Source organism: Meles meles, chromosome 10 (assembly GCF_922984935.1).
Source record: "Meles meles chromosome 10, mMelMel3.1 paternal haplotype, whole genome shotgun sequence".
In the NCBI taxonomy this organism is placed as follows: Eukaryota; Metazoa; Chordata; class Mammalia; order Carnivora; family Mustelidae; genus Meles; species Meles meles.
In genome coordinates this window covers 71915362-71940920 of record NC_060075.1, presented here as the reverse complement: position 1 = coordinate 71940920, position 25559 = coordinate 71915362, and the positions used below count along the sequence as shown (strand labels likewise).

The 25559-nt window shown below is 37.9% G+C and overlaps 1 protein-coding gene across 6 annotated transcripts in view; it reads right to left on the bottom strand.

Moving 5' to 3' along the window:
- The window catches only part of HEPACAM2 (HEPACAM family member 2), a 52276-nt gene that overhangs the window by 6340 nt on the left and 20377 nt on the right, over positions 1-25559 (bottom strand). For 2 of the 6 annotated variants that reach the window (XM_046020227.1, XM_046020228.1), the window contains exons 4-10: positions 23341-23637; positions 12850-12975; positions 12736-12760; positions 12607-12644; positions 11221-11294; positions 7827-7936; positions 5150-5192 (exon numbers count right to left, since the gene is read on the bottom strand). In XM_046020227.1, coding sequence (XP_045876183.1) covers positions 5150-5192; positions 7827-7936; positions 11221-11294; positions 12607-12644; positions 12736-12760; positions 12850-12975; positions 23341-23637 — 713 coding nt within the window. Of the gene's footprint in view, positions 1-4097; positions 4771-5149; positions 5193-7822; positions 7937-11220; positions 11295-12606; positions 12645-12735; positions 12761-12849; positions 12976-23340; positions 23638-25559 lie in introns of those variants that run through there. The other 4 variants (XM_046020232.1, XM_046020233.1, XM_046020229.1 and 1 more) reach the window with 3 other exon arrangements.

Here is a 25559-nt window from a genome sequence, read left to right as displayed (position 1 = left end):
TCAGAGTTTTCTGTTATTTGCTGCCAAATGCATTGTAAGTATATAAAAGTGATTCAATTTTTTTTTTTATTTCTTAAACCCTGGTCTCTCCTCAAAGTTCTCATGTTGGATATGCAACTGTTTATCAGGCATTTCTATTTGGAATCCTACACTAGTCTTGACAAGTGATCTGTGAGTCATAAACTAATTATTTTATAATAAGGATAAAATTTTATAGTTACAGTCAGACCCTGATAACTTTTTTTTTTTTTGAAAACAAAATAGCTTGATAGGATCTCAGTAAACTTCAGGAAAAATAGCTCCCAAAGTTCTCAAGTGCCCTGAGAATCAGTCTCAGAGGAACTTGGTTATTGGAAACACAGTAATTTATTTGCCTCCTATAAATGGTGTCTTCATTAAATATACAGAGGACAGATAATCTAATTCAGTACAGTTCAAAAAACGTTTATTGTCTGTGTTCTAAAATACTTATGCTGGGATGGACGCTATATGGGACACTCAGAAAAGCATGCTATCATGGGGTTCTCTGAAGTCCCCACCTCCTGGGACAACTGCTTTATGTAGAATTGAAGGGACTACGCTGAAGCTTCAGAAACCTTCTCTCATTAACCCAAGGTGGAATTCTGCTGCAGGGAAGAAGCAATCTGCCAGTTCCTGCCCTATTGTATGGCAAGCAATTGAGCTGTCATGTTCCCTAGGAGGATATTCAAGTGAGAAGGTTCTCAGGCACAAAAAACAAATAACCTGTTTGCTGGAGGCGCAATGGTATTTGAAATTAATGAAGTTCCTAAAGTAGGGCTGACAGAAGAAAAATTGGTGTGAACTCCACTCCAGGGTGCCTTGTCCAGAGAAGTCATGTGGTACATTGGAATAGACCTTGAACTTGCAGCCAGAAGTGCTGTTTGGAGATCAGCTCTGTCACTTGTTGGTTTGATGATTTTCAGAGTCTTTTCACTTTCTGAGTCTCTATTCATCTATAAAATGGGCATGCTTCTTCTAGCCCCAAGGTTCTCGTGAAGATCAAAGTCGTTAATGGTATGAAAATGTTTATAAACCACAAGGCTAACATGGTAATACCGATAAACACTACTTCGGAGATGAGAGGGAAGGAGATTAACAGTGTTAAATCCAGGTGCTATGTATGATTTCCACATCTGCTTATGAGAAAGAAACCTTTGCTTTCTTACTGCCTCATGAAACTAAAGCATACACATTCATGTATATTTAAACATGAACTTTAGAGGAATATATAAGGACATAAAAATTCATAGGGATACACAGCAATATAGGAACAGAAAATAAAAACTTTCTAAAAATAAGTTAAATCTTTATAATATATAAAGTATTACTCATATTCCATGTTCTGTTATCACTCAGTTTTATTATTTTAACAAAACTTTATAAGATGCTATGATCTTATAAAACTGAGTGATCACATGGACTATCTTTGAGGATATGTATACAGTTTGTTTTAACTGCAATTGTCTTATTAACGTGGAAGTGCACAAATGTCAGAAAAACAAGGGAAACTGTTTTATTCACAAGTATTTTATTTACTTTTGTTTAAAAGTCTATCAGTAGGATATATTCTTTAATGAACACTAGGAATACAATTCTATTCCAAGTTAGAAGCAATTAGTAGAAAGTTAGAAATTTTAACAACAGCTTAGCTAAGATTATGTTTAGTAATAAGGAAAGAACTTCAGGCTGGTTTTTAAAGATTAATTTGTTAATTAGGTAAACATCTGGACTTGGTTCATCACTTCTCTTGGAAACCTTGATTAATTTATGAGATTTTCATCCCCATATACTAAAAAAGCAGTGAGTCACCTGGTGTTACACACCATTGACAGCAAAAGTTAATTGGATTCTAGATCCTTTCACATTGCTCCCTTCAGCAATTCCTTGTTGCTTTGAGTGGAACCATGCTCTAAGAGAGTCTGTATATTTGTGTGTGAGAGAACAATACAAAAATGAGAGGAATTACAAGTGACTGAAAAGTGAGTTTGAAAAAATAAAAATATGTGTTTGTATTTCCTCTGGTTTGTGGTAAGGTACTCTGGAGGGATACACAAAATCAGCCAAACCAAAACCGAATACAAACAGTTGTCTTGGCACATCATTTTTATAAGATTTTGATTGTGAAGCATGTGAATGTATTGTTACCCATGCAAGAAAAGGCTGTGTAAGATGGTCCATGATTGAAAGTGTTCCAGGGTTGGGTCTTGGAAGGGGAACACAGAGACATAGCTGTAGCTCATGGGAGTTAATCTGCTCTCCAAGAGATGCAAGGACTTTAGGGAGGGAGGGAATTCAAGATTGAGAAAGGAGGGGAGAGGCAGATGGAACTTCCGTGAGTGGTGGCTGGGAAAGCTGACCTGCTCTTTTCCAACCCTGTGAGGGGACTGTAACCTTTTTTGAGTGACAGTTACAAATTGCATTCAGTTTAGAAGTCCCTCCTTAGACATCCACCTGTATATGCTGTGTGATCCTGGTGTAATAAAACAATACTTGGAGATGAAGGGGAATTCATCATACTGGTTATTAGCCTCATTTCTGCTTTCAATGTGCCTTTGTAAACTCTCATTGTTCCTTCATCCTGTTTTCTTTATCAACTTCATTTTGGGGGTATATTTTATCTTGTTACATTATGCATTTATATGAGCTACCATAAATCCTTTCTGGAACTAGAAGGTATATGAAAGAATAAATGCATAACTAATCTAGGAAAATGTTAACAGGTTATTTCCTAGAGGTGAGAATACAAGTGATTTTATATTACTTTTCTAGCCTTATTGAGATATAACTGATGTATAACGTTGTGTAAGCTTAAGGTGTGATTATTTGGTACATGTACATATTGTGAAATAATTTACCACAATAAGGTTAGTGAACACAATACGTCCCATGATTGCAATTTTCTTTTTTGCTGTTGTAAGAATGTTTAAGATCTACTCTCTAAAGGTGTTTTAATTATCTTTTGGTCAGCTGTATGCATTTCCAAGTATATATGTATGTATATATATTATATATTTAGTTGTAATGGACAATAATTCCTTTTCTGATTATATATATAATCTATAGATGATCTAATTAGATTACATAATTTGTTACATATATATGTATACACCAAGTTTTATATATATATATATATATGTGTGTGTGTGTATATATATATGTATATATATAAGCTCCTATATCTTCTTTTCTAATAGTTGGAGTGTTTTGGGGCACCTGGGTGGCTCAGTGGGTTAAAGCTTCTGCCTTCACCTCAGGTCATGATCCTGGGGTCCGGGATCAAGCCCCACATTGGGCTCTCTGCTCGGCAGGGAGCCTGCTTCCCCTACTCTCCACCTCTGCCTGCCTCTCTGCCTACTTGTGATCTCTGTCTGTCAAATAAATAAATAAAATCTAAAAAAAAAAAAGTTGGAGTGTTTGGATGTAATGTCATTTAAAGATCTATTGTTGAATATTTGGGTTGTTTCTACCTTTATTTGGCTAAAATGAAATCTTAAAGTGTGGTACTGTCAGGTCAGAATGCTTGTAGCCAATGTCATTAAACACAAATATTCATCTTTCATCTTCAAGATCTGCAACACTCAGATGACTATTCTGTGTCCACTCCCTGGGCCTCCTGCATCCTGTGCAGTTGCCTTGTGCTACTTCATACACCTGCTTCTCTCTAGGTCTCGGACTACTTTTCCTTCACAGAGTTTCTGCAACCTGATCTTTCGTCATCTAGTTTTATCTGTTACCATTTATCCAGCAGTCTTAGCTAATGATGATTGTGATCTCAATCAGTAATTTCACTTGGAGGTTATAAAATGGTACTTTCTAATTCTACCATGGTCTCTTAACTGATTTTTTAAATACAGCAATATACAAGGAGGGAGACCTTTCCTAGAATCAGCAATTCAATCAAGTAAAAATTCCACGCCTGAAAAAAAAAATTAGCCATGCAAGAGGAAGATTCTTATTTTAGTAGTTCTCTATAATCTACACTTTAATTGCACACTGGCAAATAAGGATAAAAAAAATCTAACTGTACAATATTTTATGTAAAAATTTTCCCTATAAGACAAAGAGTCGAGGACATATAAAAGCAAAACCAAAATAATTTATTTGAATCCATCTTTCCTTGAACAAAAATAAAAATGAAACTTTAGTATGTCATTTCCTTCAGTGTTTTATGTTTTTTCAAAAAAGCCAATGGTAATTGACAATCTAGAAGGCAATCTTGCTGTTGTGACAGCCACCCTTATTGTGTGGTACAAATACCAGGAAGGAAGTTTGGGAATAAAATTTTAAAAATTAGTACAATAATTTAATAGTAATGAGAATTAATTAAACAAAACCTGCTGGAAATTTTTACAAATATAAAGTTTCCACATTCGTAAATTAGATAGGATATGCAATGTTGATGAAAGTGAAAGTATAGATTAGAACTAATTGAGCTTTTTAGAGAGACTTGATATGAAAAGAGTAATTGGAAAGTCCCTTCTTTTTCTTCCTCTTAGTCACTATGATAAAGACTGTCCACTATTTCCCTACCATCTTCCTCTAAAGCACAATGCATTGTGTGTACGCTGGAAAACCTTCAGTATAATTTCTATAAATGACTCTATTCTGCATTTAAAAGGAGTAATGAGCAAGAGGTATTGGGCTTGATTTCTTCACTGATTCCAGGTGAATATACATTTCCACTGGTTTTCCTCAAAATGTTCCTTCATTATTTCACTCCAATGCACTGCTTTACCCATGAATGCTCACCTGGCAAAGAGATGTTACAAGATATGTAAAATATTCTACAGAGTTCCAGTTCCACAGGTAGAAGAACCTTAAATTCTTTTATTCCTTTCAATACCTGCAAATAATAGAAGTGTTTTGAACTAGTTCAAGAAAATTACATTTATAAACCAAAAAGTGTAAGGAATACATAATCACTAAATTCTGCAGATAATTTCCTTTTGAAAGTAAAGGTTTACTCAAATGTCCTGAATTTAAGATACTAACTGCCAGTCAAGGGTTCAAAACAAACTGCCAGGAGCATTTAGTGAGGTCAACAGATGGCATTTAAATAAATGTAGCTACAAGTTCAATATCCAAATAACTAGCCTGAGTACTAAAACATGAAAACAGGTCAACTTACCAATTTGTTAAACACCAGTCCAGTTAGGTAACAGACACATGCACTAATGAAAACAACACTGTTAGAATAGTCTAAGAGCCAAAGAAAAGAATTTTGTTGGCTGTCTTTTCTATCTCAGAAGCAACTGTCAAACAGAGGTACAAAAAAGCAGAAAGTTATTATTCTTTATCCACAGCTTGTACATTCACTATGGGAAGTGGGGAGGAGAAAAATTCACTACCCACTGCATTATTCATAAAATTGACCTTTGAGTTTAACTGGACTTAAAGAAGCCACAGGCAATCAGGAGAGAAAAATGGCCTCTACATGTTTTGGGAATATTTCATTATTGAGGAATATATATTCTACCAAGGACCGCTAGTCTTTAGTTACGATAACCAAACAAGAGCTCGCTAAACCATGGAATCATTAAAAGACAGCCTTATTTAACCTCTATCCCTAGCAGATAATGTTCTGAAAATGTTTGTAGATTGACTGTAAATAAAATAAGTGTAAAAAAGGAAAATTTTAAGAGATTTTAGAGAGAAGGGAACAGTCTTCCAGAGAGAGAAGGAAAAAGAAGGGAAGTTCAGAGAGGGCAGATATCGAAGAATGGAGGTAAAGAGAGAGTCCTTGGAAGACAAACACACAGAAGGGAAGCAAAGAAAGATTAGGAGGACAGGGAAAGAGGTGAGCCTAGGCAATGGAGACAGAGGACTGGTGGTGTGAACTGGGGTTCTCAGATTGCTGCCCCGAGGGAGCATGTCCTCAAGAACAGTTTTGAATAGCCCTTTATGTGCTTGAAAAAGAACATTTCTGCCTTATTTTCAACCTTCCAAGTTTATTTCTAAAATAAAGTTTTATATTCCCAAGAAACTCTAAAGATACTACTCATGTCTGAAAGCAGTCTAGTTTCAGAGGGCGATTTTCTATTTTAACTTAGAGAATCATGTTTTTGTTTTTTTTTAACATGCAAAACCAACCTGATCACTTTATTTTGTGTTCTGAAATTACAGCTGCCATATTCTATAGCTTTGTAAATAAATCAGCATTTCTTTTATTATTGGGAGCTTTAAAAGATAAACCAAGTTTTCATTTGTCTTGTTTACATTCTAAATAAAAAAAATAGATAATGCAGAATAACTAACATATAGAAAAACACATGAACTTAAATAGGATAATATTCTTAATTGGGTATAATCTTAAAGTTGGGAAGCAGACATACTCCTAAATTCTTTCTATTCCTTACATTTAACAACAACAACAACAACAACAACAACAACAAAAACAAATCCCTTAATTTTCTATTCCAGAAGTAAAGAGAGTCAGGTATTATTTTAGAGAGATTTTTTTTTTTTAACCGTCATGGAATAATATTTCACCATTGTGTTCTACTAGATTGATAATATAATTCTTTTAGGATTTTATTTATTTCTTTATTTGAGAGAGAATGGCATAAGGGAGAGAGGGGCAAAAGGGGAGGGAGGAGGACAAGGAGACTCTGAGGTGCTGGGCAGGGAGCCCTACCTGGGGCTCCCTCCCAGGACCCTAAGATCATGACCTGAGATGAAATCAAGAGTAAGATGGTAAACCGACTCAGTCACCCAGGTGCCCCAATAATATAATTCTTTAAAACATTTTTTCTTTTCTTTTCAGACCAGAAGTTCCTACCTCTGTCAGGGTCTGCTCCTAATCTGCCTGACTCCCTTTTCTCCAGGCTCCCTGGGTTAAAGAAGAGATGCACTGATGGGGTCCTCTGAGGTGTCCTGTCACTTAGCTGTTAAATGAGTGCATAGTCCCCCCCAAGACTGGGTGCCCTCCCCCTAAGATGATTTCCCATGCAGTCATCCACTGCTAGCTGTTATTTTTGGTATCTATCCAGAGGTGTGCATGAATTACTTCTCTAGAACTGTTTCTTTTGCCAGAGGGGAAGTTCCTGTGTGTGGTTATTGATGTTCTTTTCAAAGTCAATAAATGACAAATAAAGAAATGATGGAAGATGATTTGTGGCAGTTATGCCTGCAGGCAGCTATAGCACAAAAGAGGGAAGTTCATTTCATTATTTCAAAAGGCTGTAGACTTCATTTCTGCATGGTGGGGAAGGGAGGGCAACTCCTTAGTGTCAGGCCTGAGGTTAACTGGTAAGTAGTTTCCTGGCTTTGGCCTCAGCTCAGATTTTATCCTCTCTGGCTGTGAGGTCAGTCTTTGCTGTGATTCTGTTCACTTAGAGTAGACTGCTTTGAATCTGTTAAGAGGTTGGATATTTGATGGTGATGGTGGCCATGCTGTGCATGTTTTGTGGGTTGTTTTTTTTTCCCTGGTCCTATTCTCAGTGACAGATCATTGGCTCCAAAATCACCACAGTTATTGGAAAATCATCAAGATAACCAAGATGATCAGTCTTGAGAACTGACCTGAAAATCTCTTTCAGATCTAGACTCACTGGGGGTAAATGCTAGATTCCAGAGCTCTGCATCTGGTCTACTGGCCCAAGTGCACGATCCTAGAAGATACTTGTGTTTGTCTATTTTTTCCCCTAGAATTATTTTCCATTGGGGAAGTGTGTTCAAATGTACAGAAGCTACAATTTTCTGTTTTAGTATTTTTCTTCTGAGCCTTTCAATAAATTCTGGGGAAAGCTGGGGCTGAATACTCAGCCCCTCCACAGTGACATCACCAAATGCAAGTTCATACTTACTCTGGACGGTCGTGCTGTTGGGCGGGGATGTGCTGAATGACTTCGTAAATTGTACTGTGCAAATCTTGTCCTGATACACCATCAGAGGCTGAAACAGACCTACTTGGCATCTAGAAAATATGGCACATTAAAAACGATTAGCAGAGTAGTAAAGAGTATGTCTACTCTATTGAGTAGTTGAAAACAACTGGAAGTAGTGATGATTAGAGAATTAGATCTGTTTATCTTCCCTACAATGTCTATTTTCTCCTTGCTGCAGTTTCCTGCACTTACCCTATGGTAGTTTATGTGGCAGCATACCTATGAAGTCAGAAGAGGAAAAGCTTGACAATGCTATCGCTTTTTTTTTTCTTCATTTAAGAAAAGAGCTGGCAGTACTGTAAAGAAAATACAATAGAAAGAAGAAAATAGCAAAAGAGAAGATACCAGGACAGCTTAGAATCAGAAAGCATATACGATGATCTTTTATATTACATCTCAATTTGCTTTTTGACACTGTTTGCCAATTATATGTGCAAGGATGGTTGAAAAGAAAGAATAATATATAGACAAAAGCCCTCATCACACTGCAAGTTAATATAGACAGTACCAAGAAATACAGAACACACAAAGGGAGATGTTTGGTTTGAATTCAGTCATGGGCTCTAACTAAAGACTTGGAAGAATGTGGGAAGCACTGCAGTATATTTTTGCCTGGTAACCAACATGTATTTTACTGAAACTGGCATTCATGTTTTATTAACTCCTCCTTCCTTTTATCTGATGATTTTCTTCTTGTAAACACGGCCTTCCAGTTAGTCAGCTGAAGTCTGGTTCCCCTCCTCATCCCAAGTTCTTCCAATTTTCATCACACTTGCAATGGATCACTTTCAGTCCTTTGTATTTATAGAGCATCGCCTAGAGGACTCTTTGCCCTTGATAAATCATCTGAAGAATTTGTTATCTCATTCCAGTTTAATCTGCTACATTGTATTGGAACATCGTAGGCCTGTGCTTTCTTTGGAAACAGTTTCCATTCCACTTGCTAAAGTTCTCATGTGCAGCCTTATGATTCATCCTACCATTTTTGTGCCAAGGAGATTTTGTTTTAGAGTTTGTACAGTTGACCCTTGAACAAACCAGGATTGAACTGCCCAGGTCCAGTTATACATGGATATTTTTCAATAAATGCAGGACAATACTGTAAATATACTTTCTCTTCCTTATGCTTTTCTTAGCATTTTCTTTTCTCTAGCTTACTTTATTATAAGAATACAATATATAATACAAATATACATTAATTGACTGTTGATGTTACTGGTAAGACTTTTGGTCAACAGTAGGCTATTGTAGTTAAGTTTTGGGGGAGTCAAAAGTTATAGGCAGATTTTTAACAGGGTAGCCTTGGCATCCCTAACTCCCATGTTGTTCCAGGGTCAAGTGTACTTGAGATCAACTCTTGAGTTCCTTTGGTATGGGGGTGTTCAGGGGCTATGACAAGAGCAAACTCTAGGTAATAACTAACTTATTCACCTAAGTTCATATCAGAGCTGGCAACAAGTAATAAATTTGTTCATTTCATGCCATTGTTTTCTGTCCAATTCCCCCAAAGAGATGCTAAATGGACAGTAAAATGTACAGCAACTAGAGAGAGTAGGAAGATTCCACGTGTCCATGTACCACAAGCTGAGAGATGAGTCTTATTTTTAAAAGGTCAAAAGTTAGTTATTTAATTTATTTTCTTTCTTAACTTCAACTTTGAGATCTTGGCTTTATTATTATTTTTCCTTTTCTTCTCAAAGCCACTGCATTTGGCTGCTAATCTTCACATATAACTGCCATGCTGGCTTCTTCTAGTGCAGGTTCTCCTACACAGGTCCTGCTCCACATCCTTTTCCTTCTGTTGTTGGTGTTGATTTCTTACTTCTTCCCAGTGAAGAATCTTAGCTGATTGCTCAGGAGTTTTCAGCTTAGAAGATGGGCATGGCTCCAAACTGAGTTATTCTACTTATGACAGAAATAAGCAGGGCTTCTGATATGTAATCAGAGCACTCATTTTCCTGCCCCAAGTTCTTGAGGATTATAGCATTTTGAACATACAGGTCCCTCCCAGTAACATCTTGAAACTGAGTACTAATTAATCACAAGGTTAAATTTAAAGTTTCTTACAAAGATTTCACTCCTTTCTCGTGAATTCCTAGGAATAAAAACTGCATTATTTTAAATAAAGAAATTCCTGGCTTCGACAATTCCATTCCAAATCTTACCAGTTCTTCAGTTTCCTTCTCTCCCACTTAAAAGCCACACCTGAGAGGGGGCTTTCTGCTGTGGGCAGAAGCTGTTTGAAATAATTAATCTACAAATATTTGTTTTTGTCTTTTTCACTGTAGAAGTGAAAGGTGAGCCAGGGCTGTTTGAGACTGAATAGGGCAGTGCTAAGCTTTGATGATGGTGTTACCAACGTGCCCTCAGGAGGATGAAATCTAATCAGTCTCCCTCTATTACTCACATAGCATTTGTGAAAAGTCTGTGGCTAAGAAGATTACTGCATGAACCTTATGCATTGGTAGAATTCACTGAATAGGTGAGGTAACCAATCCCTAATAACAAATAGTTCTTAAAAAAAAAAAAAATGGAAATAAAAATGCCCTAAAGCAAGTAGTGTGTTTATGGCCCCTTTCCTAAATGAACTATCTTAGGGGGGAAAGGCAGCAGATGTAAGACTGTCCCTACAGAGATCTATAAAAATGCTAACAACCTGATTAGCTCAGAGAACATTCATTAGGTCTGTTAAACAAAACAGATTGTTTTAAAGACCTTGTCTTTGCAAACTGAAAAAATGTTTCAGATGGTGTAAAGGCCCCCCCTTCTCAGGTCTCAGGCACCTTTAGGATGACAAATAAAGGTACCATATAAACCCAAAGTATGCAAGTACATACTTGCATACTTTGGGTTTATATGGTACCTTTCTTCTGAAGAGCATACGGGTATGATTAAGGGTATGATCAATTGTCTATGCAAGCTATGAGGGGAAGGGAAAGGAAAGTGAGGAACAGAAAGGGCTAGTTAGTGAAGTGACAGGCTGTAGCCGTCAAGATGATGCAGAATGATTTAAATCAGGGTCCCCTGGTCCCCTATTTGTTCGGTTCTCTTAATTTCAACCTAGTTAGTTCTCTCTTTGCTGAGCTTACCAGGTAAAGAATGTTTACGAATTAGTGTAACTTCCTAATTTGCGTTAGCCTTACTTATAAAGGCCAAGAAAGATGCTTTACTTAGCTCCTTAGATCTGACAACATCATTCACTACAGAGCAAGTGAACTCTGCTGAGGATAGCACAGCCATTCGACCACACTGCCCGAGCGCTTAACTGAATGCCGCTTACACCTCTGGTTAATCAGCCACTAGGAAAACCAACCCTGGGAACACCAGAAGCATCTGGAAAAGCAACAAATTCATATATTCCGAAGTCATCCAGAGCATCTTCATGGCCTGAAATGTAAAACAAATACTACTTACAAATCAAATGCCTCAAACCACTATTGTAGCTTTTTTAAAGGCTTTGTAAAACTTATCTTTATTGTTGCTTCAAGTGGTATGAGTATCAAACCAATTTAATGTTTCCTAATCCCCTACAGTCATATTGCCATTGAGCAGTGTTAGAAATCACTCCTTCTGAAGCTGAGAATTGAAACTGACTTGGGACAATTATTCTTAAAGCCTGATGTGGGAATGGCGTATTCTATATTCAAATGAACGCGTGTAGGCAGGCTTGTCCCTTGTAACTCTCAGTTACCAAAGAGCACACCAAGGCTTTTCAGCCTGGGAGGCACAGCATCTCTTAACTACACATAATATGTACTGCACCCTGCCAGATCTAAAACTGATACCATCAGACTAATAAGAATATGTAGTTAAATATAGCTGCCCATGGGTCCAAACTATAACACAAGGCAATATCGAAAACACCCAAACTATCATCTGTAAAATGATGGGAATGGAGTGGTTGGGAGGAACGAGATGGTCTCTGGGGCTTGGTAAGAGGAAGCAGACCCACATTCACGAAGCATCCAGGCATATTAGGTACTCCACCCACATCATTGTATTTAATGCTCACAGCAACCTTGGTGTGTGTGTTTGGGGGGGGTAGTTATTATCTTTATTATATAGATGAGGAAGCTGAGGTCAGGAAAAATTAGTTTTCTCAAGGTGACATTGGGGAAAAGTAGCATATATGGCACTGAAACCCAGCTCCACGTGACTCCCAGGCCTGAGTTAAAGCCCCATTGTTAGCTTAACAACAACTCTGTAGGGAGTCCCTAGTGAATGGCAATGAGGGGCACTGCTGGGGACAAAGAAGCAGCAAAACTGCCAAAGCTCCCTTTCCTCTTCTCCCTGGGCTGGCGCTGCCCGCATTGTATCTGCTTTACGAATGAATAAATTGAGAGGGTCCTGGGCATTTTCAAAATAAAACAAGGATCAATGGATTAGGATTCAAAAGAACTCAGTGATGGTGGGCAAGTGACTTAATCTTCAAGCTTTGGTTCTCTTGCCTGTAAAACGGAGTTGAGTGCCTTTCAGGCTTATTTTATAGACTTGCATGACTTAGATAAAACCAATACAAGGGATAGCACTTTGTAGAGTGAAGGCAATATTCAAAGGTAAGAGACTGTTTGTATTATATCAATATTAGATTACATGAATTCTATTTTATCAATAGTACATTATATGTAATAATCAATATCAACAATATTAATTCATATACATAAACACTGATATTAGTCCCTTTCAGCATGGCCATTACCTGAAAATGTTTGAGCTTTCCTGTATTCTGTTTCTGGCCTGAAAAGACAAATGGGCATTTCTGTCAGTGATAATAATTGAGGAAAAAGCATTCAGGAAAAAATCATTTTTGTAGAAACATATGCATTACCTGCCTTCTAGCTTCTGTTTTATAACTAAAACCAAAAGAAAAAAAAACATAATAAGGGACTTTTTAGTACACATATAAAATAATTTGTAAATTTCCTTTCTAATTTTAACCCACCTTTGTAGGGTTGATATTTTTTCCACAGAAAGAGAAGACACATGGATATAATCAAAAAGAGTGATATTCCAGTTATACTTGCTAAAGGAGACAACGATTTCCCTTTTTGTGCAAGCTTCTCCAGTCCTAAATAAAAAGACATATTTTAAATATTTTGATTAAAGATCAATAATAAATTACTATAGAGTTTGATTTGTTTATGCTTTATCTGGGGACACTACTGGACCTATATATTATATATTATTTCTTTTGTGTGTGTGTATGTATGTGTGTGGAGAGAGAGAGAGAGAGAGAGAGAGAGAGAGACAGGGTGTTAGCAAGCGAAAATGAGAAAAGTCCAAGCAGAAGGAATGCACTTATTAGAAAACACAGCCATTTGACCACAATGGCCCAAACTCTTTAAGGATATCTGTGGTTGGAAATGTGGTAAGGTACCCGGGATAATACTGATGTGTTGTACTAGAGGTAGCAAATAGCTTACGTCTTATTTTCCAATAGTGTTCACTGTGTTCACTGCCATTAACTTAGATCTGTTTGATCTCATTGTTGCTGAGTTGTTCTCTTTCCTTCCATCTCACTCATTCAGTATAATTCAGGTACATGGAATTTCCAGGCAGGTAGTACGTTATTAAAGTATCAGAGGGGAGGTGTTTACTTCAAATACACTCCACTAATTTTTGACCAATAAAGAAATTTTAATTCCTAAAATAGAATATGTGTGGTTGTCAATAAAATATTTGGAGTCCCACATTGTAACTAAAATTCACTTTGCTTTACAAGTCATTCCTTTTAATACTCCTATATATTTTCTTATATATTTTATTAGAATTCCTATAATATTCTATATAACTTTTTCAGTTTTGTAAGTTTAATAATCCATAAAGCAAGTCAAGTACAAAAAAAAAACCAAAAACTGCTCCTTGCTGTGCAGGCCTTTCTGATTCAGGTCTCCCGGGGGTGTGGGGAGCCCCCCACAGCAGCCCTGCCACTGCCACTTCAAGGTCCAAGACCCACAAATAACAGGGTGAGGCCCAGACCTCCAGGGGGGAAGTTCAGCTGGGCAGACAGGGCTAATGATGTGCAAGAGAGGCCGTCAGGGGCCCAGGAATCCCTCTGACAGAAAGTCCAAGTGTCGGAAGGCGGAAGGTGGCCTGCTGGCAGGCAGTCAGGGGGCAGTGGGGGTCAGGTGGGGTCAGGGCCTGTGGCAGCCCTGTGAACTATATAAAATATGGCGCCCCATTTAAACACATACTAAATTAAACTCAAACTTTGGATGGAAGAAATAAATGCAGTGCAAACTGGTTTAAAATGAATGAGAATGGTGATTTGGGGTTCTAGATCTCCACTAGAATATCAAAAAATTTATTAGAAAGATTATTTTTCCTTCCTTTCTTTGTTAAAAATTTATCCACTGTTGGAAAGCTGACCTTTTAGCTTGAACTACTTTTACATTTGGGTGATCTCTTTGTGAGGTTTAAGCCTTTCTTCAGATACTCCACTCCTACTTGAAGGGTTTGTTCTTTCTAAAGAGCTGGGCAACACTGGGTGAGCCACTTGACTCTGATGCCCTTGATTGTCACACTTGTGAAATGAGGAGGTTAGAGTGAGAGGACTTTAAGTTCTCTTTCTTTAATATTCTAGAATTTGAGGCAGCCCGAGAGTTTTACATGAAGTAATAATTCTTATCTTAAAAAATGTGTCTAATTCTTATCTAACTTGCCTAATACTAGTAGAGCTATATCAGCTTTCTTTTGGCTATTTGTATGGTTTGTCTGTTCATCCTTTTATTTTCAATCTTTCAGTATCCTTACATATAAGATGTATATCTTATAAGCATCAAATTGTATTTTTTTTGGATCAAATAGTATTTTTTAATCCAATTTGATAATATTTGTCTTTTGGTTGGGATATTTAGTACATTAGCATTTAATGGAATTACTAATAAATTTGGTTTAGTCTACAATCATCATTTTTTATATATTTCCTCCATTTTTCTCTCTCTTGTTTTAATTTGGATTAATCAGGATTTCATTTTATTCCTCTTTTCTTCTCTAGCTACTCGTTAGTTGTACATTTTTCTCTGTCTCTTAGACTTCGAGGATTAAAAAATAATTAACCAAAATTAATACTTTTACTGCTTGCCACTTCCTCTGGCCTCCACAATACAAAAGTAAGTTCCATATTAAAGATGAGAAAGCTGAGACTCCAGGATACAAAGTTGAACTCAATTATGTTTGACTATAATTCTATGTTCTTTCCACCACTTCCACCTGATCATTATATAAGAAACAGAAGTCCTTCCACTAAGTCCAAATTTACTCAGTTCTACCAACTGAAATTACAACAAATAAATCAAATCTTTTTCTGCATGATGCCTTCTCAGTTGTTTATTGAAACTCTCATATCTCCCCTGAGAATTCTCTTCTTCATATTCAATATTCCCAGATGGGTTATTGTTCTTTGTATGACTGATTTCCACATCCTCTACTGTCCTAGAGTTAGAATTTTGAAAACCCAACAAAAGCTAATCTATTTTACTTCTAAAATAAAATTCAGAAGGACCCATACTCTGGTGTGGTTGTCAATAAGATAAAGGCAAATAGAATACTCTCTTGAAACACCACTATGCAATGCAACAAAGAAGAAATACTAAAGAACAGAATGGCATAATTTAAGATATAGTATATGATTTGGACACCACTTTTAGCAAGTAAATATCCAATATTAAAATCAAAACTAGCCAATTTTCAGATATGCACAATTAAATGTATAAGCATTATATGTATATAAAATAAAATGTACATTTGTTTCCCACTTATTTGCTACAGATGTATCATATCAGTAATAATGTAAATAATTAAAAAAATTAAAGTAACATTTACTAGGTACAGATAAAGAAATAAGTCTCAGAGAAACTAAAATATTTGCCACAGTCTGTAAGTCATAAAACTAAGATAGAACATAGGTTTTTTCCTACTGCAAGTTCAATTTTTTCCTGTTAACTCATGGTCAGAGAATGGTTTTGTAATACAGGTAGGATCCTAAAACTCCAGTTTTACCTCTAACCTTTTCTGACACCAGACTTGGTGTGTTTTAGCTCTTTCACTTCCTGATAGAGTGCCTTCACTAAAATTTCTAACTCCTCAAAAAACAAACAAACAAACAAACAAACAAACAAAAAAGTGGGTGACTCAGTTGGTTAAGCGGCTGCCTTTGGCTCAGGTCATGATCCCAGCGTCCTGGGATCGAGTCCCACATCCCCACATCGGGCTCCTTGCTCGGCAGGGAGCCTGCTTCTCTCTCTGCCACTCTGTCTGCCTGTGCTTGCTCACTCTTTAAGATTTTAAATAAAATCTTAAAAAAAAAAAAGTATCCAGTGCTAATTTATTCTTGCCATGTTTCTGCTATGTACTTTACCATGAGAAAAACTACAGAAAAGCATTTGGGTGTAGTCTCATTTGTTTTCCCCCCTTAAGCCTGAAAATATGCTAATAATTATTACTTGCAAGTACTTCTTATTCTAATGGTGAAGTTACACTCCTGCATACATCAACTCTTCCGCCAGGCACTTCTGTGATTCTGAAGCTCAGCTGTTGGTTTACCATGCAATGTTTGGACATCTTCTATTTTAATAAGACATCTTCTTGCCTCTCCTCCATTTTTAACTTTTTGCACCCCCCCCCCCTCACCTTTTAAAAGATTTTATTTATTTATTTGACAGAGAGAGAAACAGCAAGACAGGGAACACAAGCAGGGGGAATGGCAGAGGGAGAAGCAGGCTTCCCACTTAGTAGGGAGTCCCAGGACCCCGGGATCATGACCGGAGCTGAGGGCAGATGCTTAACAACTAGCTACCCAAGCACCCCAACTTTTGTCCCTTTTGATTTGTGTTTCCTAAAACGATTGAATTTGCACATCTGTCCTACAGAGGATCTTGCTTATTCCTTTTACCATTACTTCCTTATCTAATTAATTAACTAATTAATTATTTTTAAGTAGTTTCCATACCCAACATGGGACTCAAAGCCACACCCTGAGATCAAGAGTTGCATCCTCCACTGACTGAGCCAGCCAGGCACCCCTACTTCCTTATCTCTTCAAGACTCCTTCCTCATTGCTTTCTTGTCTCTTTTCCCCTTGGCCTCAGTTAGCCCTGCATCAGAGAACTACCCTGTAGTGACCAGTGTCTGTGCCCCCAAACCTTGGTTATGGAAAAAGCCAAACATCCTTTTCCTGGAGAATGAGGAATAGGGGTAATCTTTTTTCTAAGAACAAATGATATTCCCTCTTAGGCCCCCTTCTTCTCTAGAGCATTCTGAGTCTCTCCTCTCAACATTGATTCTCTGTCTCAGAACATGAAATTTGCTCCCTTTCACAAAATAAAAAAATGCCAAATAGTCAAGGATCAAATCAAGGGGCACAGCTGCTTCAGTCTCAGCTCTAGACAAGTGTATTTTGGAGAGATGGACTTCCAGACTCCAACTTAAAAATATGGCAGCAGGGAAATTCTGATCCTATTGCTACAGAGAATGTATAGGAATTCTCAGTGCAGTTCTGGACACTGGCAGGAGTCCCGTTCTTTCTTTCAGACAGTTTTCTACTGTTTAGCTCATAGCATGCCATTCGCTTCATTATTTAAATATGACTGACTCATTTACCAAAGCCCTAGTGCAAATGCTATTTGCCCCCTCCTTAGGCAAACAAATAAAATGAAATAACATATTAAGTGCAAATATGGGCAGGAGGTGTGGTATCCATGGTACCACAGCCCTGCTGTTTGAGCGACTGCACCCAGAACAGGACAGCCATATGCTACCAGTCTGCACGTCTATTCCTAGATCAGAATGGAGTTCTGAGATCTCTACCATTCAATCTGTTTGCTGATTATGGTAGCTGGTTCATGTCCCTATGGAGATGAAAGCACCATATTGGGGGTGTGCTATTTCTGTACTCCTTCAAGGCCCCACCAGACAGACACAGTTATTCTGTGCTAGGTGCTCATGGGGACGTCACCTAAAGTCTTAGGGTGTGGATGTCAGGGCTGTAGGTTTTTCTCAGCCATTTTCTCCAGTGGCCCAAAATGAAATACAGCTCCTTAAGACCTTAAACAGGAGAAATTTCTAAATAGAAGAAATTAGTCAATTCATTTTCTTGCTTTGGGTCATTTTCTTTTTGTCTTCTATATGAGAAGATGTACAATAGAAATAAATATAAAAATGATAGGTTTCGCAGGATCATGTGCAAATTCAAGACATTTCTATTATATCTAAATCTCAAACCACAGTCATGTGGCTCTTGGGAACTCCATAATTTATATATTTGAATGTCTTCATTAAATGTGAACACTTGAATCCTGATCATAAACATTTTCATTTTCTATATATGGCATGTTACAGTAGTGATCTAGACCCCAGTAAAATTTAAAGGACGGACACCTGCTTTCAAGGAAGTTCTTAACCAAAAAAATAAAATCATTGATTTTTTCAAAATACAAGTGGCAATTGATTATTTGAATGCTAGTTTTTCCTCAAAACTTATATTCTAGATATGATTTTTAGTTACAGGTTTCATAATTTCCCATTAATATAAAAGCATACACTTGTCATGAATAAACTAGAGTATCTCTTTGTATCCAGCACAAAATTAGTTAAGGGGGTGAAAAAATACACACTATCCTATATATGTGATCGATCTTTCAGGAAGACCATAGTCTTGTTGATATTCTCAATCAAGAATGTCAAAGGAGGCAGTTTATTTATTTAGTTATTATTTTTTTTTTTTTAAAGATTTTATTTATTTATTTGACACAGAGAGAGATCACAAGTAGGCAGAGAGGCAGGCAGAGAGAGAGGAGGGGGCAGGCTCCCTGCGGAGCAGAGAGCCCGATGCGGGGCTCGATCCCAGGACCCCGGGATCATGACCTGAGCCGAAGGCAGCGACTTAATCCACTGAGCCACCCAGGCGCCCCAAGGAGGCAGTTTATACAGTGATTAAAACAAGGGGGGTGCCTGGGTGGCTCAGTGGGTTGAAGCCTCTGCCTTCGGCTCAGGTCATGATCCCAGGGTCCTGGGATCGAGCCCCGCGTCGGGCTCTCTGCTCAGCAGGGAGCCTGCTTCTCTTCCTCTCTCTCTCTGCCTGCCTCTCTGCCTACTTGTAATCTCTCTCTCTGCCAAATAAATAAATAAAAAATCTTAAAAAAAAAAAACAAGGGATGTGAATTCAGATATTATTTTATCACTTACTAGCTTGTGACCTTGCCCATTATCCCTGATTTCTTTAGTGTATCTCCACTGAAAGGTCAATTAGTATTTCAAATTAGTTGTGAATCATAACCCATGAGGTGGAAGGCACCATCTGGTTGGGTCTTACCCAGATATTGGAGACAATCATTATCCTCTCTAGCCTTCCTCTCCCAAACACAGGCACCTAATAAAACTTGATTACACCCTGACCTTCTTTTCTTTTCTTTTTTTTAAAAGATTGTATTTATTTATCTGACAGACAGAGATCACAGTAGGCAGAGAGGCAGGCAGAGAGAGGGAGGGAAGCAGGCTCCTTGCTGAGCAGGGAGCCCGATGCGGGGCCCCGATCCCAGGATCCTGGGATCATGACCTGAGCTGAAGGCAGAGGCTTTACCCACTGAGCCACCCAGGCGCCCCCTGACCTTATTTTCTTTCCATATTTGTGGTCTTGGAGTCATCTCTGGCTCCTTTGTTGCCCTCTACAGCTCATTGCTGAGATTTTCTGGTTGGCCACATCATTTGCCTCAGTAAAAACAAAGAAGCTCCTCTATTTCTTACTACTGGACTCTGGTTATATCAAACACAACTTGGTTCTGAAAATTTCTTAAAGACAGGTATTTATCCCTCAAAATTATTTCAAATTCTCCACAAATCTTTTTTTTTTTTTTTTTAAGATTTCATTTATTTATTTGAGGGAGAGAGAGCGTGTGGGGTGGAGAGGCAGAGGAAGGAGCAGACTCTGCTGAGCAGGGAGCTCAACGACATGGGGCTCAATCCCAGGACCTGGGACCATGACCTGAGCTGAAGGCAGATGCTCAACCAACTGAGCCACCCAAGTGTCCCATTTCCATTGATCTTTTTTTTTTTTTTTAGGATTTAAAAAAAAATTATTTGACAGAGAGATTACAAGTAGGCAGAGAGGCAGGCAGAGAAGCAGGCTCCCAGCTGAGCAGAGAGACCAATGTAGGCCTGGATCCCAGGACCCTGAGATCATGACCTGAGCCAAAGGCAGAGCCTTAACCCACTGAGCCACCCAGGCGCCCCCTCATTTCCACTGATCTTAATATAGATTGCTCGATTATCAGAGTGGATGATCAGTCAGTGCTCAGTTGGTGAAATTCATTTTTTCACCATAGGTTATTGTACACTTAATCTCTATTGCAGAGATTCATTAATTTGGAAAACTTTTAAGAAATCAGATACTTAAGACATACTACTCATTTACTTTGCCATTTCCTGCTGTTTGAGTTAAAGTTCTGTGGACATGTGGGGGTTGAAAAATAGCTCTAAAAACCACAAAGAGGTCACTAATGTTGACAACTCCAAATCCCTCTGAAAAATAAGCACCTGCTCTTCTTATTTACTCTAATAACAAATACCTGGTCTTTGTACAGGTCAAACAGGTTTTTTTATATTTTGCAAAAGGCAATTATTTGATATAAAGACTGTAGCTGTCTTTGGGCTTTGGTAATAAGATCTTAATCAAATATTGGGGGCTTCTGATATTATGAAAATGCTTTGGCTAAATATTAATGGGGAAAGTTCAGGCAGTGTGAAAGGTTTCAATGTGATTTACAAGTACATATTGTAGCCATGTTTTCATTAGCAATGAGCATGAGGAACAAGTCTAACATGACAACCAGATTGCTACTAAATTATTTTATATGCTTAATTATGGCTTGCTTTAAAATTATGGTTTGGTTAGCTGCTGAAGTAAAAAGCTGGTTAAACCTATTAAAAATTTATTATAATAGAAAGCAAAGGATGCATCTTTGATATGCCTGCTACCCATAGTAGGTTGTGATCATTTTGTCAGCAGGAATTTTTTTTTTCAATTGGAATTCTTAATGCTTATCCCAGTATTTGGCCCATAAGAGGTGCTAAATAATGAATAAATGAGTGTCTGATTTATAGCACCCTAAACACATATATGCTTTGGGGAACAATAAGGGTAATATAGTATCTACCGCCCAAATGACAGAATTCAGGTAAAAATTCCAGAGCTGCATTGTCCAATATGGTAGTTACTAGACACATGTGGCTATTTAATTTAAATTAAATTAATAAAATAAATTCCGTCCCTCAGTTGCATAGCTAAATTTAAGTGCTCAAAAGCCAGATGAAGGTAGTGGCTACCATATTGGCTAGTGCAGTATCAAACATTTCCTTCATTGAAAAAAGTTCTGTTGGATAGCACTTTTTTTCCTTAAGGTTTTATTTATTTGAGAGGGAGAGAAAGAGAGACTGAGCATGACTGGGGCACAGAGAGAGAAGGAGAAGAAGACTCCCTGATTTGTAGGGAGTGCAACACAGGGCTCAATCCCAGGACCCTGGGATTGTGACCTGAGGTGAAGGCAGACACTTTACCGACTGAGCCACCCAGCCACCCTTGAATAGCACTTTCTAAAGAGTATGGTATTTTCTTCATATAAAAAAACCCCAAATCCTCATTGTTCCATTATATAAATTTCAATATATTCAGATGATTTCACAAACATGAATACTCTCAATTTTAAGGAATCCTGGGAGGATTCCTTATGTATATCTTAGTCAATTTGTAGTTCGTTATATTCTTACAATTCTTGGTGGCTTTTTAATAGGTTCAAAAGGCTAGAGAGGAGCAAAACAAAACAAAAAACCACTTTAAACATGTAATTACCACACTTATGCCTGTTAAATATTCAGATTCCTAGATCCTGCCTTCAAGATCCAGACCCAGTAGGTCCGAGGTATCTTAATGAAAATATATTATTAGACCTCCCCAGGTGATTTTGATGCACAAGGACCAAGGGCCACATATTAAAAAATTAAGCCTAAGAATTACAAGGATTATATTCTTACTTCACTTATTCAATAAAATATATTAACTCTATACTATGGGCCCCAATCTAGGCACTAGGGCTATAAAGACAGAGAAAGAGAAGATATCAATGGAGAAAGTATTGATGGGTGGTACTTTTTGCACGTTTCCCCCTACACCACTAATAGGAACCCTAGTCACCCCTCTAAACCTGCTCTCAGGTATTCTCCAGGTGGATACGGACTTGTCTTTGTATGCAAAGCTGAGTCCAGGAAGAACTTGATACTACCAGTAGAAGTAGTAATAGTAGAGAAAGCAGAAAAAGGAGAAAAAGGTGGAGGATGAGGACAAGGTGGAAGAGGGGGATGAAGAGAACAGGGAGGGGGGAAGGGATAGGAAGAGGAGAAGAAATTTAAGAAAGAAGGAGAGAAGAAATGGGTTTGAGAGGTAGAAAGGAAGGAGAATGGATAAACTTGGTGACTAGATGTTGGACAGGGCAATAAGCAAGAGAAAGGGGTCTGGAGTGGCATTTAGTTATCTGGTTCAGGTTGGTAGATAGTAAGGCCATTCACCTAAATATGGAATACAGAAAGAATTGTAATTTGGAGGGAAAGAAGATGGTTCACTTTTGATATGTTTGACTTATATGCTGCCTCTGGCATTTCAAATTAGAGACACCCAGAAAGCAACAGGGTATACAGTTTTAGAGCTTTAAAGATACAGATTTGGGATGCACCAGTGTTACATGAAACTATGGGTGGGAATGAAATCATATAGGAAAATAAAATTATACTGTAGAGAGAAAAGAGAGGCTCAAAAGGAAGGGAATTTGGTGGACATACATTTTTAGGTAGTGACACTTAACTTGTTGTGGATCGATGAGCTTTCTGAAAAATCAGATGATTTCTAGAGAATGTCAAACATCATAGACTTAGAAAATGTTACAGGTTCCAAGGTGTTGAGACTCCTTTTAAGAATTTCCATATTTCAGGAGTTTAAGTGACGAAAGAGGAAGGGAGGCCCATGAAGGACAGTGAGAAGAGGAGTCAAATTAGTAGGAAAACCAGATTTCCAACTCATGGAGATTTAGTCACCTGCGCTAACACAATAGCAGATATAAACCAGTTTAAATGAGTAGCCTGCTTCTCTTCCATTCCTGATTTTAAAATCAGGAAAGCGTAAATTCATATTTAAGTCATTTACTGAATTCTCTTTTTCTTCATAGTCCCTCAGAGTTAGCAATTGAATTCTCTCTCCATTCTATGTTTGGTTTTCTTTCTTTGACTCATAGAAGCCATGGATTAGTTAACTCAGGAAAGAGAGTTTCTCAGAGTTTATCAACAATCCACAGTAGTTTTTTCTCTTCCACACAGGTATAAAATAGGGCTAGAGCAAGGCCAGCTTGAATTTGTGTTTCCTTGGGATCCTTGCCTTTTATGTTACTCTTACCTACAGAAGTGATGATGACTGTGAAATGAGCTTCATCTCGCCGTCCAGTTACATTGTTGTAAGCACAGCACATATAGTCAGTTGTCTTCTGGGCTACTTTCTCAGATGCAACTTCCAAGCGAGGCCCATGCTTAATGACATATGTTGTATTGTCAGTCCTCTGGATCCAGGAATAGGTATTGGGGGGATAAGAATCAGCAGAACAATGAAATAAGATGGCCTCTCCAATGTCAACAGTGAACACTTCCCCTACTTTTAGCCCTTTGTCAGAATTAACTCGAAGTCCATAAGGTCCATCTGCATTGATTAAAAAAAGAAATAAAGGGATGGCATAAATAATCACAACATAGTTTTAGAGTTTGGGCGAGTCAGCAGTATTTTACTTTCCATGAAACTCAAGTTAAACTTGGGCAAATAGGTACTCATTTAGATTCCCAATAAATCATGAGGACCTAAAAATGTGTTATTCTGATATCCATGACAACGGAAATTACTTGAGATGTGACTGAACTTATCTGAGAGTGAAAGCCTTGAAACTTTGTACATAATTTTAAAGACACTGCCATCGTAACTGTGCGCTGATTTTATCATCACTTTTAAAAAAAATTTATATTCAATTAATTAACATATAATGTATTATTCGTTGTGATTCATCAGTCTTATATAATACTAGTGCTCATTACAACACACATCCTCCCCAATGTCCATCACCAAGTTACCCCATCCCTCCATCCCTCTCCCCTCTAGCATGTATGCTAAGCTTTTGAGTAATTAATGTATTGATAAATCTGTAATTGTGTTAGACAGTTACCATCTTTCTGAAACCATAATTGCACTTGAAAGCATATTAGAAATAGATTATGGCCATTATTTTCTCATTAACAACCATACCTTGAATATTATCTATTTTTCTTTTCAGATCTAAGGGAGGTCACACAAATATTTATAAAATACACAGTTTCACATGGAGCACAGATTTGTGCAAACAGATACAGAAGTGTCCCATATTTTCATGACATATTAGCAATTAAAGAATTTTGAAAAATTTTCCCTGCAAACCAAGCTTAGAGTCCTTTTTGGAAAAAATACATCTTCATTATCATTAACAAATATTCATTGATCGGGACACCTGGGTGGCTCAGTGGGTTAAGCCTCTGCCTTTGGCTCAGGGCATCGGGCTCTCTGCTCAGCGGGGAGCCTGCTTCCCCTCTCTCTCTCTGCCTGCTGCTCTGCCTACTTGTGATCTCTTTCTCTCTGTTCAATAAATAAATAAAATCTTAAAAAAAAAACCCAAAAAACAAATATTCATTGATCACCAATAAACTAATCATGGATATCCCATGGTGTTTTTTCTTATTGCAATTTTCTTGTGGCATTTTGCTATGTGTATGGCACCAGACTGTCTGTAGATGAAGACATATTTCCCATTGCTTTCTTCAGAAAAAAAAGACAGAGAGGGAAAAATTTCCCAGCTAGATAAAGTCTTTCTTGTTCAGTCTAAATCCTGGTTTATATTATAAAAACTTTAAGGTTTAGATATGATTGTATTCAGTTTTCAGCTGATCATCACCAACATCTATTGGCTACTTTCCATACGAAAGCACTTTAAGTACTTACACAGACAACTATGTTGGGTCCCCAATGTTGGGTCCCCCAATAATGGGTTCATGATTAAAGGAGTGAGACTGATACAAAGCAAAGGTCAAGCAAAGCTTTATTTCGCGCCAAGCATCAAGAATCAAACCGACCATCAAACGGACAAGTTGGGGCCGCCCCTTACAGACAGGGCAACCTCTCTCTGTTTCACAGACTAGCTTTTAAGGGCAAAGGCCATGTGGTTGGGCCTGGCCATGCACAGGTGGCCAATGAAATTGTAACACACAGAGAAAGCTGCACAGTCATGTTTGGTCACACATAAGTGACCAATTGAATTACAATTTACCCTAGTAGACATTTGAACCAGCCTACCTTGGTCAGAATTGGCACCCAAAAGGTGCCCAAAGGGTGGGGCCCATACTCCTTGGTAACTAGGGAGACAGTATGTGTGTGTCGTCCCCCCCCCCCCCCCCCCCCACTGATCCGATGTCTCCACCTGGCCTGACCCACCCTTGTATTTGGGCTTTGTTACCTGGGACTGGTTTCTGGTACTTGTTTTTTAAGTAAGTTCCCCTGGGGGGGGGGGCAATTTAAGTTTTACTACATAAACAACAAAATGGCAG